Source organism: Pyrus communis, chromosome 7 (genome assembly GCF_041283825.1).
Source record: "Pyrus communis isolate YQ-2024b chromosome 7, ASM4128382v1, whole genome shotgun sequence".
Lineage (NCBI taxonomy): Eukaryota > Viridiplantae > Streptophyta > Magnoliopsida > Rosales > Rosaceae > Pyrus > Pyrus communis.
Genome location: NC_142571.1, coordinates 10,493,476 through 10,507,161, shown reverse-complemented (window position 1 = coordinate 10,507,161; position 13,686 = coordinate 10,493,476). Strand labels below are relative to the sequence as shown.

The 13,686-nt window shown below is 35.4% G+C and overlaps 1 protein-coding gene across 5 annotated transcripts; it reads right to left on the bottom strand.

Moving 5' to 3' along the window:
* Window positions 1-9,091: 9,091 nt before the first annotated feature.
* On the bottom strand, window positions 9,092-12,181 carry LOC137734013 (autophagy-related protein 8f). 5 transcript variants are annotated; one of them, XM_088698026.1, is made up of 6 exons: window positions 11,947-12,181; window positions 11,553-11,648; window positions 11,366-11,421; window positions 10,550-10,602; window positions 9,646-9,767; window positions 9,092-9,400 (listed from the first exon to the last, which is right to left on the bottom strand). In XM_088698026.1, the coding sequence occupies exons 2-6, from the start codon at window positions 11,587-11,589 to the stop codon at window positions 9,312-9,314; spliced, it is 357 nt and encodes a 118-aa protein (XP_088554152.1). In that variant the 5' UTR covers window positions 11,590-11,648; window positions 11,947-12,181; the 3' UTR covers window positions 9,092-9,311. The 5 variants fall into 5 exon arrangements, with proteins under 5 accessions (XP_088554152.1, XP_068329355.1, XP_088554151.1 ...); XM_068473254.2 differs by having other exon boundaries at window positions 9,646-9,764; XM_088698025.1 differs by having other exon boundaries at window positions 11,553-11,603; window positions 11,947-12,088.
* Between the last annotated feature and the right edge of the window lie 1,505 nt (window positions 12,182-13,686).

Sequence of the window (13,686 nt, the reverse complement as noted above, 5' to 3'; positions counted from 1 at the left end):
CACGCGCCCTCATGTGCCGACCAAGGCACAGCCACGCGCTGCCCATGCGTAGGCACGTGCTTGGCACATTGATAGATTCCCTAACAGCGTTAAGGAATATTCCGTTAAATAACATCATATACCGTTAATTTTACCTGACGCCGTTAGTGTATTTCGTCAAAATTGACAAAATATTCTCCTTCTTCTCCGATGTTTCGCCGGATTCCAGCGCCGGCCACCGCTGCACTCGCCGGTTTCTGGAAAAATTTAAAACTTGAATATCTTTGTCATTTCTTAACCAAATTTCATGAAATTTGTACCAAAATGAAGCTCTAAACGAGTAGAACTAGCTCTTACCACTTTTACGTCCTAAACCCAACATAAAATCGCCAGAAAAATCCTGAAAAACTAGCTATTCCTGCAATCCCACAACCAAGCTCATTTCGACGTCCAAACTTAACCAAAACTAGCCTAACATGCTAGAGAAGATGAATTCTTACCTTCTTAAGTCTTAAATCCAGCTAATATCTTCTCGATCACAGAGAAGAAAATTCCACTCTTTACCGAAGCTCGGGCATCTCGAGTTCTACTAGTCTTTTCCTCAAACCAATAGCATGGCTCGACTCCAACGCTTGCAAGGAGTTCAAAAACAACCTCTACTAGCTCGATTTGTGAGAGATGAAGCTGGTAGAGAGATTGGACGTACGGATTGTACGGAAGATTCGAAAGAGGGAGAGAGAGAAGTCTATACGTGTGTGTGCACGTGTGTGTGTCCGGATTGCATATCCATATAAAATCCTTAAGCCCTAATTGGGCTATGAATTGTAGGCTAAGCTTCATCCAAAACAATCCCAAGTTTCAATTGGTTCCAAAGAACTAGGAAAAGAAAATAATTAGTCCATTTTCTTAGCCCAATAATACATTCACAACCCAATGCTCAAGGGTAAAATAGTCATTCCACACTATCAAGGAAAGAATGTATTATATTTCGGGATGGGTTGTCACATGATAGGGTACACTAGATGTTCATGTGTGTTTATGTGCCAGACAATGTGTTTTGTGACGCATTGAAAAAAATTGTTTGAATTTCTTTGTATCTTGTTGCTTTCTTGTGAGGGGGCATAATATTACAAAAATGATAGAGCTTTAGATTGTAGTCTGTTGTTATTATTCTCTCAAAAAAATTCTAGCTCGTGGGAATTGGGTTCATTAGACTTTAGGGTCATGAGTGAAAAAAAAAATATTAAAAATTTGTGTTTATTTATTTATTTTTAATCAATATTAAATTTAAAAATAATAAAATTTTCATTTCTATCAGTTATAACTGACACAATACTAAAATAATAATTGCCAGAAAGTAAAATAATAAAATAGTCAATTTTTGTAGGTTATAACCGCCACCATTAACTTAAAAACCGCCAGATTCTGTCAAAAATATTTTTAAAAAAGGGAATTTTTATTAGCACTCCAAATTTCTCATGCTACACTCCAAACTTTCTACATTTAGAAAGAAAAGTGTATAATGAGATTTTTGGAGTGCCAATAACACTTCCCTAAAAAAAAGGATTCAAAAATACTGTTGGTTATAACCGACATAATTTTTTTGATATCCGCTACTAAATATCCGCCAGGACTTAATGTTGGATATAACCGACAGAATTTTTCTAATATCCACCACTAATTAAATGATGTGTCGGATATAATTTATCTGACATGATTTTTCTAATATCCGCCACCTAAAGCTAATATTGTATTAGTGTAAGGTGAAAACCATCTTCCATTCCTATGAACTATGGAATTTGGTTGAAAATGGGGTTGAATCATCAACGAAGAAGGAAGAAGAACTCACAGCTGATGAGCGGAAACTCAGAAGGTAGAATGTTGTGAAGGATGTCAGAGCCTTGGGTATCATACAAAATTCAGTCTCCGATTAGATTTTTCCTAGAATCTCTAATCAAGAATCAGCCAACTTGGCCTAGGATATCTTAAAGCAAGAGTTCATCGGAGATAAGTAAGTGAGGTCAGTTAAATTACAAGGTCTTAGATGTGAATTCGAGTATACTAGAATGGCTGATAATGAATCTCTCTCTGCGTTTTTGGATAAAGTGTTTGATCTTATTAATCAAATGGAAACTAATGGTGAAGAAATTAGCAATCAAAGGATAGTTAAAAAACTATTGATTAGTTTGCCTAAATCCTATGATAGTATAACATTTGTGATTGAAAATACTAAAGATTTGGAGGTTATTGATGCACAAGATGTTGTTTCCATCTTGAAAGGCTATAAGCAATGCTTGAGCAGGTATAATCAATGTAGCACAGAGAAAACTTTTGCTAGTATTGATATCCTACCTAAACAAACTAACAATTTTGATGGTCAAGCTGGAAATTCCAGATTGCAAAAATGTTTTAAGAACAAAGGGAAACATTGGTCATATAGGGTGAATAATCTTGTGAAACCATGGCCGGGTAACAATTTTGCTAAAATCCCTTTGTAAGATTTGTGATAAGCTCCATAGTGGTGAATGTTGGAACTAGGGGAAACCCAAATGTCATAAATGCAGTAGGTTTGGGCATATTGCGAAGGATTGTAATCTCAATAAACCTTTGCAGTAAGTCAATTATGCTACGCAGATTGAAGATGCTGGGAATCTTTTTCTATGCTAGTTATGATTCAAATGGAAAGAAGCTGAGTGATGTATGGTACATAGACAGCGGATGCAGCAACCATATGACTTGCAGAAAGGATTTACTGTTGACATCAACAGAAATGTTAAAGCTAAAGTTCAAGTTGGCACTGGTGTTTTGGTTGGTAAAGGGTCACTTGTGATTGAGACAATAAGGGGAAATAAATACATAAGGGAAGTTATTTTGGTTCTTGAAATTGCAGAAAATCTTCTGAGTGTAGGGCAAATGACTGAACATGGTTATTTCCTATTATTTTGAGATTACAAGGTGGAAGTCTATGACAAATCTGGTTGTGAATGCTCAACAGAAAAGTAACAGATGCTTTCCCTTGAAGTTTAATTTTGAGAAACAGTTTGCACTAAAGACAAATATTGTGCAAGATTCAGTTACTTGGCATAGAAGATTTGGCCATTTGAACTATAAGAGTCTGCAAATGTTAGAAGAGAAGAACATGGTTATGGGACTACCTGTAATATAAGAGAAGAGTAATGTATGCCAGGGTTATGCTATGGGAAAACATCATAGGGAGGCATTCTAAAAAAAACAGACATAGAGAGCTAAAGAACCATTGGAATTGGTTCACTCAGATGTTTGTGATCCAATGAAGATTCAAACATTAGGTGGCAACAAGTACTTCCTCACATTCATTGATGACTACTCTCGGATATGTTGGGTATATTTCTTGAGGAACAAGTTTGAAGTATTTTGTGTCTTCAAGAAATTCAAATCAATGGTTGAATTACAAAGTGGATACTCATTGAAGAAAATAAAAACTGATAGAGATGAGAGTTCACCTCTAGTGAGTTCAATAAGTTTTGTGAAGATTTAAGGATGGAAAGACAAGTGACTGCGGATTACACTCCATAACAAAATGGAGTGGCAAAAAGAAAGAACATGATAATTGTAGAAATGGCAAAGTGTCTATTGCATGAGAAAGGGATGCCCTATTAACTATGGGGTGAAACGGTGCATACCTTTGTATACTTATTGAATAGGTGCCCCACAAAATCTCTAGATGGCATTACTCTATTTAAGACTTTTAGTGGAAGAAAGCCAGGAGTGAAACACCTGAAAATATTTAGTTATGTATGCTACTCATTGATACCAAGTCACCTGAGACATAAATTGCAACCTACAAGCACAAGAGGCATATTTGTAGGTTATAGTACATGTGAAAAAGGGTAAATGAAGATGAGAAATGGAATTGGGTGACTAGCACAACTACAAATGTCAGAATTCCACTGATTGATTCATAAAGTGAAGAAGCATTAACTGAGAATGTTCCCTTGTCTTAGCAACTATCAAAGAGTACTTATGTTGGCATTCTAGAATCCGAAACTTATGATATGACACCTTTGAAGTGGAAGAAAGTGAGTGATGTGTATGAGCACTGTAACTTGTGCATTATGGAACCTGAAAGCTATATTGAAGCAGCAATTGATGTGTCATGGAATAAAGCTAAAGAAGATGAGTTGAGCATGATTGACAAAAACAATACATGGCAGTTAGTTAATAGGCCATCAAATAAGCTTGTCATTGGAGTAAGGTTGGTGTATAAAACTAAATTGAATCTTGATGGATCAATGTTAAAGAACAAAGCTAGATTGGTGGCCAAGGGATATGCTTAAAAGCCTAGAATTGATTACATTGCGACTTTTGCACCAATTACTAGGATTGACACCATCAGGACACTCATTGCTCTTGCTGCTCAAAAAAGTTGTAAATTATTCCAATTGGATGTCAAATCGGCCTTTCTAAATGGCATATTGAAGGAAGAAGTATATGTAGAGCAACCTGAAGGCTATGTGATTGAAGGAAAGGAAGATAAGGTGTACAAATTGCATAAGGCTCTCTATGGTTTAAAACAAGCCCCCAGAGCTTGGTATGGGGAGATTGATTCATACTTCACAGAGTGTAGATTTCAGAAAAGCTCAAGTGAGGCAACACTCTATACAAAGTGCAATTCAAATGGAGGAATCATTATTGTCTCCATTTACGTGGATGACATACTCTACATAGGGAATGATTTTGAAATGATTCAGAAATTCAAAGAAGATATGACGATCAAGTATGAGATGTCTGATCTTGATTTGTTGCACTATTTTCTGGGAATGGGAATTATGCAAACTGATACCAGCATATTCATTCACCAGAAGAAGTATGCAATTTCCTTGCTTAGCAAGTTTGGGTTGTAAGATTACAAAATAGTGAGCACACCATTGGTTCCAAATGAAAATTTGAGAAATGAGGATGGGAGTAGACTTGCAGATGAGTCAAAGTACAGAAAAATTGTTGGAAGCTTGTTGTATCTCACTGTAACTATGCCGAATTTGATGTATGCAGCTAGTTTGTTACCAATATTCATGCACACTCCTTCCAACAAACATCTTGGTGCAGCAAGAAGAGTCTTAAGATATGTGCAGAGAACTTTGGAGTAAGGTTTAAAGTATGAAAAGGGGAAAGGGGCAGTCCTAATAGGATACTGTGACAGTGGTTGGAGTGGCTCAGAAGATGACATGAAAAGCACATTAGGCTATGCATTCTCATTTGGGAGTGGAATGTTTTCTTAGGCCTTAGTAAAACAAATCTGTGTTGCACTATCCACAACAGAAACTGAATATATCAGTGCATCAGAGGCAACCACTTAAGCTATTGGGCTTCGATTTGTTTTGGAAGACTTTGGTGAAATGCAAACATAAGCAACACCATTATGGTGTGACAATACATTTGCCATTGCAATCACTAAGAACCCTGTTTTCCATCAAAGAACAAAGCACATTGGTAGAAGGTACCATTTTATCAAGGATGTACTGCAGCAAAGAAAAATTGACTTGAAGTATTGTTCTACAAATGACCAAGTAGCTTGACATCTTTACTAAGTCTTTGTCAAGGAAAAGTAACTACTATTTGAGAAGTAGACTTGGAGTAAAATCAGTGCACAATTTAAAGGGGAGTGTTGAAATGTAAATGTATTCACTGATTTATGTTGAATTTCGAGGTGTAATATTGTTATTGGAGAGTGTTGGTTAAGTAGCTCATAAGCTAGAGGAATGATAGATGTAATTAGCTCATAGGCTAGATTAAATGAAGAGTTGAGATTGATTGATATGTGTAGCTCTCTCTCTCCTCTAACGGTAATATGCTTGTACTGTTGTGAGCTCACAAGCTCATCGTATAAATGATCAATGAAGCATCACTAGAGTAACATTCTTAGAGTGAAGGAATTTCCAAATTTTGTTCTTCCAATTTTGTGTTTTCATTTTTTCTTTCATTTTTCTACACTCATCACAGAGCATTTAGCTACAAATTTTTACACTTTGCACCCCCTGGCTGCTGCAAATCTCTGACACCTATCATGAATTACCCGTATCCAGCGCACCTGATACATCGTCGTCCTTGATGAACCTTTGATGTACCCGTATCAACCCTGGAACTTGCCCGTACCCAGAAGTTACCATCCATACCTGTTGTCTAACGAAGTTGTAATGCCGCACCACTTTTGCTGCTGCAATTTTTCAACCTTGCTTGAAACCTAGAAAAAAAAAAAAAAACTAATTGCTACACTTGCGTGTTTGTGCTTTTTTTTTGGGGGGGGGGGGGGAGAAGAGAGGAAAAAACTGAAGAAAAAAGGGGAAACTCTATATAAGTCCAATTTTTTGAGCTAATAGTAGGAATAGTCCAATTTATTAAAATAAGTCCAATTTGTTATATTTAATTATTTAATTATCAATAGTTATCTGTTCAATGATAAGATTTATTATAAAAATCAAATTTCTTCCCAATTATCTCTTTGCTTATTTCTTTTTATTTATCTCTTTGTTATTTCTCGTTCTTCCTCCTGCTTTAAACCCCATTTATAGATTTTATTTTTAATTTTTATAATCAACCTATATCACATGTTAATTATTTTATCTACCTATATGACAGATTCCTTTTTTATAATCAACATGTCACAGATTAATGTGTCTTGCTTGTAGGTATGTTATGTTTTTTCTACCTTTTAATTAGGTTTCATATCTCACGTATAGGTATTATATACATTCATATATTTGTTACTTGAGTTAGGGTAGAATGTTTTGCATATAAATTTGTGTTAGTATATTAGTTTTTTTGTTATAAGATATTAAATATATTCTTTTGGAGTTGGAAAATGCATAATATTAGAAGATTTTAATTGATTTTTAATATTTTTAGAAAATATAAAATGAGTATAAAAGAAATAAAAACATATAATTTGATAACTGGACTCACTCCTAAAAACACTATACATTTTTGGACCTGGATCTAAAAGATGAAGAAAAACAATTGGGCCACTAGTTGCTTGTTTTGAGGGCCAAAGGGGCTGTTGTGATATATTTGAAGCTTGTTGTTGGGCCCTAAGTTTTTTAGAATGATTGTTGTGGAGTTTGCTTGCCCGTCAATGCTGTCACTCTAGTATTGGACTGGTGACCATTTGAGTGACAATTTTTGGAGTTTCTGAAGGTGTTTTGTTTGTTTGTTGTTGTAGTCATAGGAATTATGTTCCTTTAGTAAGGGGCCATTCATATGCTTTCTTTCCATACTCCCAACATCCTTTCGTTGAATCTGTTTGCTAGAATATGCTTGCCTGAATCTATCTACCATCTTCCATCTAAATCTATATCCATCAGCCACCTGTCTGAATATGGAATCTGCATATCCGTCTAACGGAGCTTGCCTGCCTAGGCCAAACGTATGTCGTATTGTCATGAGTTTAATGGGGGTATTGGAAAATAATAATACTTAGGTTCATTTTTAATGTTTGGGTTTGGGACGGTTTCTTAGCTTTAGCTCTCTATAAATATAGCTTGTAGTTTAGTATGAGAACAAGTGCAGTTCTCGAAGTTGTAGTTGTTTCGACAATCTTGATTATTTATTTTGCATTAATAAAATAATGTTCATAACTATATTTCGTTTGTCCGTTTTTACTTTCAACTTTTTGCATTTGTAGAGTAAGAGAAATCTCTCTTTGTAAGAAAAAATGAGCGTAGTTTGCTCCCCACCATTAATTGAGAGTAATGGTTACCACCTCTTTGATTACCGTTAGATGAGTTTGATTTAACTTATTTACGATACAAATATCAAAATTTAAATTCATATAACGACAATCAATATGGTGGTGAGGCGAAATATTTTCCTAAATGAGACAACATGATCACATTCACCACGCAGTTTGATAGGTGAAATGATTTCGCACATCTTTTTATTTCTTTTGCAGATTATGGTTTTCTTTCATGGCCATTGATTCATATTTGATTTATTCAATTTTAAAAACAAACTGAAATGCACAGAAAGAAAAAAAAAAGTGCGAAAATCATTTCTTAGCAGTAATCTCGTTGGAATGGTCTTAAGTTGTATACTTTCCTTTTTCTCAACCAATAGCAGGTGTATGTGGAGTAACATTTCCATAATCATTCTTAAAAAAAAAACTTATTTAGCCAAATCACAAAGCGTTTCTCCAATTTGTTTTCGTCACCATTATTTGAATGATTATGGATAGAATCCAAAAAGAAAATGGACTTTTTGGTTAAAATTGTCTCTGAGTTTTAAATAACTTATCACTTTAGTTTATGACAATAAAATGAATAAAAGTAATCCTTGAATTTATCTACCGTGGTCATCCCATGAAAAATTTGTCAATTTCCCATGAAAAATTTGTCAATTCCCTTCACACCTGCTTTTCCCCCTGCTGTTTCTCCGTTTCCCATTCCATGTGCCCCAATTTTAGCCGTGCTTTGCCCCAATCGGAAAACCCCTTTTTTCGATTTCCCTCTTATCCTTCCCTCCACTGTCTTTCCCCCTCCATGCATCCACTTGCTTCCTCTTCTTCCCCTTCCACTTGGCTTTGCCCTCTCTCGATTCCACCTGTGATCCGATCTACTGCTACTTTGTTCAACTGTTGTTCACGGCTTTATCGAAAGGTGCATAGAGCTCAGGCTTGGGTGTTCACACCACCACCTTCCACTTGTGTGTCGATCCCGACACTGTTGCGAGTGATCTCATTGGTTTCCTTCCCGGGTTTATTCCCTTGGTGGTGGCAGATTGGTTCCTTCTGGGGTTTGATTAAGGACAATGACAACTTCTCAGTTTGTGTATGGGGCTTGGTTTGGTTTCTTCTTTGGCAGTTGCAAGGAAGTTGGTTTGTGGTCTCGTCGGGAAGTGCTTCGGCGGCGGCAAGAGATCTTGGCAACTAGGGTTTGTTCCGTGTTTTCTGTTGTCCGCTCAACCCACAGGTTGGGCTTTTGTGGTTGTTTTGGAGGCCCAACTTTTGTCTTGTGTTTTATGTGTATTTAGGCTTGTGTTTATGTAAGCTTCTTGTTAGTAAATGAATTTACCTCTTACCTTCCCAAAAAAAAAATTTGCATTCGACAATGTTTTACTTGGTACTGTTCCAGACTCCAGACCATGATAGATAAAAAGTATATGAATAGGAATTATTCATTACATTGGGATCTTATGAGTTGCTGAAAAGCTATATACAAACTATTCCTGTACAGAAACAGAGAAAGCACTTGCATATTATGCAGATTGCGGTATCGTAGAGGATATCGCGTTAACGGAGATGGGTAAATATAACAATGATAGAGAAAAAAAATGACAGAGATAAGGCAGCATCTGATCATCTGCTACCCAAATGTGTTCTCGCCACTGTATGTAACATAAAGAAATCCATCTGCATCCTTCTTTTCATCATATATGGTGGACATTATTGCTCCTGCAAAAAATATGAAATAGTCCTCATAATCTTTGAGAAAAAGGTGGCCACGATGTCATAACTTCTACAGATCCAAATATTATTGAAAAATTTAAGATTATATCCCACAATCTTACTGAATATCTTTCCAATTGACTTTACAGGAATAACACACTTTACCATGACCAATTGACCATCATCCATGATTGGTCATGGATTAAACACAAATCAGAGGGAGGGAGACGGAGTGAAGTGACACTAGATACCTGTAGCTGGGAGGACATTGTCTACAAATATGAAGATTGCCTTTTCTGCACTCAGTTTAATTCTCTTGCGGATGACATAGACAAATTGACCCACAGTCAAATCAGCTGGAACTAGGTATCTGCTACGTACCAAATGAAGTTATTAATATATTAAAAGCAGTTTAGCATTAAGCACCGAATACAACATATAGATTTGTACTGATAATAATAGAGAGAGCTTTAGAGCAAGTCCACCCATTTTAGGAGACCCTTACTATTTACTTTGAACAGTAATTGCCCTTGTGTAAGTCCACCCATTTGTTAAGGGAAAGGGCACTATTCACAAATATATATTTTTAATCTTTTATGCTTCGTAAGTTTGTTCCATGAAAATAAAATGATTGTCTAATTTTAATAATATATTTCAAATACAAGGAATGAAGAAGATGGTTAGGTATTTATAGAAAAAAAATTGGGTATTTTTTGTTTTTTCAAAACTTTTACCAATAGAATAATCCTGGCCGATGAATTTCAAAATTATTTGTTGGATGCCCCCAGTTTGCACCACGTGGCACGTGTAAAAAAAATTTCAATGGTCAACAGTCCATACCAACGGTTGGAAATCCAACGGCTCAGTTTGGAGGAAAAAGGAGCCACTTGGCTCTGAGTTGTGCACATGGGTTGGCCCCACACTGTTGTCTCCTGTAGCTAGCGGGCACAAGTCCAGAGACAAGTTGCGGGGCAATTGAAAGGGCTCGTGCCCTTGGCCCAATTGCCCTCTGATTTTGCAACCGGTGGAGATTATTTTTTTGGGTTGGGGGCAATTCAACCCACATGCCAAGGCTTCCATAGCACCGGTGGAGTTGCTCTTGGCCAACTAAGAATATTCATTACAAATAGGAAGTAATGTGAAACTGGTGCTTACTTTTTCCTGTCAATGTTGGGAATATCGCTTCTCTCTGCCTTTTCCACAATCACCTTCAAAGAACAAAAGATATAATTAAATAGAAGCAACGATTGGCATACCACAAGTGTGTTGATGCATTTGAACCGATATTACTAGTCATGTACACTAGTACTATTTAGAAAGAGATGAAGAAGTTCCATAATCTAGAGGGCTAACATTTGTAGACAACTCATATTTTCATACAATGCATATGTAGGAGGTAATGTTACCGATCTAAGTGTCTAAGTGGATGAAAGTTCTATGATTTTCAATGACAATTCATGATTCAGCCACCTCGACACCCTAGTTCTGCTACTCATCATATCCAGGAAATGAAGTAAATAACATAAAAAAATAATAAATATCCATAACAGGTACAAATACACCTTGTAAGTGTTGAGAGAACTACTCAAACAATGACCTTCAGCAGAATTTGTGCATCTTGCTTGAGACTACAGTACCTAGAATTTTATGAGGAAGCAAACACCAAGAAACCTACAGTGCTATCCCACATTTTGATAGCACCTTGGTACTTGGAAATTTTTACTTGAAACACGAATTCCTTCAATGCAGTGTGAAACTGATTACTATGCGGGTTACAAAATTATAAAACATGATTGGAGCTATGAAATGTCAATATACGCCCAACTAAGTGTTTAAGAGGCGGAAAAGAGGACTTATAGGATAAAGAAACACTAGACGTTAACAAATAGCAAGGTAATAGCAAAATTCGGTACACAATGAGAAGTGTGAACGAGATTATGTCAAATTAAAAGATTAAAGCTTGGTTCTTACTGGAATTCTGTCTGAATATTTCTCTCTAATCCTTGAGGCCTCAGCCTGTCTCTTCTCTGCATATAAAAGATACAGCACAATTACCAATTGATTCCGCAGACATATAAACATCACAATTATAAATTCTGAAACTGATAAAATTGAATAGACTATACACAAATTCAGCATATGAACACCAAAAACTTACCAAACTCATGTGCTTGCTTGAAGCTGCTTTTGGTCATAATTCTACAATCCACTGCATAAAAAGGACCAAACAATAACGGCAAACTATATATGTAATCTGCTCAAAAAACCCAAAAATTAAAATCAAATTAAAAATTGAGTAGAAGTCATGATCAAAGTGGTAAAATTCAAGAAAACATCCAAACCCCAGGAAAAAAGAACAAATTCTTTCAGAAAAATCAAAGAAATTCAATCAGGTAAACAATCAATTAAGTACCTAATTCCCTTGGATGGCCTGAATAGATATAACAATCCAAGATAAACATTAACAATCCATAGTTATAATTTTCCTGTTTCTTTCTTCTTATTCTCGGGAAACAAACGAATCCAAAAACAAATAATTGAAGAAAACTTACAGAAAATATTGGGGAGGAGTGACAGAAAATCTGCTGAGTTCTTCTTCGCTTTGCAGACAAGAGACGTGCCTTCTCATCGAGTTTATGTACGTATAGCCCCGCGATTTAATAATCGGTTTTGTCTTCTCTTTCTTCGGTGAGGTTTGGTCCACTGTGGCGGTGACCAATGAGAGCTTGGCATATCAGACTAAGAGATTGGTCCTATTGAAGGCAAAATTGGCTATCATTTAGGGGTAGGCACCGTCCGATTCAGCCTGGTTTCACCCTCAAAATGAAACTGGAATCAGAAAATTTCAACGGTTCAGTTCGGTGCGGTTCTGCTTAAATTTATTACTAAAACTGTACGGTTCGGTTCATGCTGATTTACGGGTCTAACCAAAATTATATATATGTTTTATTTTCTAATTTTCTATTTCTAATACCAAACACATATTTCAATCACAAATTCAAGTAAAGTTGAGTTTCCACTACTAGATCTACAAGATTTGTGACCAGAGGATAGAAAGTGCGCATATAAATATAAATCAAAAGATAGAAGGGCTCATATCAAGATCAAATTGTAGATCTTAAACTAAAAACTAAAATGTACATAATGCATAATATACTGAAAAAGAATGGAGAAAAATAATGTAGGGGAGAAAAGTGATAAAACAACAAAGAAGGGAGAGAGAAGTGAAGAAAAATATTGGGCTCATGCACATGGTTTTCATGGAAAAATGTCTTATTTATATAAAAATAATAATAAAACAATAATTTATATGAAAAGTGGTTCGGTCCGGTTCCTCCGGTTCTTACTATTTCCAAACTGAAATTGGAACCATTTGAAATGGTTTGGTTTTTCTTCCGATTTTGACTTTTTTGGTCAACGCGGTTTTTTTACACCATTTCTTACATCTTTTTAACTATTTCATACTATCTTACTTATTTTATTTCAATTCTTGACATTCTATCCACTTCAAACACTCTTTCCATACATATCCCTACCTCTTCCAATAGTCTTTCCTTTAATTTTTTTTTCAATAATTTTCAAATGGCCACATCTTCAATTGGCACTTAAAATATGTCCGGAAACTCTATTTTAATATGATAGTTTAATTCAATTAATCAATAAAATTTAAGAACAAACTTAAAATAATAAATTATTGAGGGGGCAAAAATAGACCCCTCCAATTAGAGATGATATATAAATATGGTCTGACACTATTCATTGAAAAATATATTTTTTGCAGGGCTATAATTTGGACGGGGACAAAACATTGCCCCTTCGGTTGAAGATGGTCTTAGTATTACGATTCAAGCACTGAAGTTTGAATTTTGTGGATCGAGAGTTCTTAACTAAATCTCACCCCTTAGTTTAAAAATCTAATTGGTGTGTGTAGACCTGGCAATTTAATACACGACCCGTTAACACGACATGTAAACGACATGAAAATAACGGGTTTCGGGTCAACACGATAGCTAATCGGGTCACACGATAATAACCCGTTGATAATGGGTCCTTAACAGGTTTACATGAGAGTAACACACGGGTAACCTGTTTCGACACGATAAGAAAAAAGTTATTTTGATGATTTTAATTTTTTAAACTACTAAAAAAAACTTACTATAAAATGCAATAGATATAATGAATATGTATATATTGTTTATTAATTATTATTCTATATAAATTTTAAAATTTAAGTTTTATTTATTTATTTATTTTTATAGTATATTATAGGCAAAGATTGAGATTAAAAATCA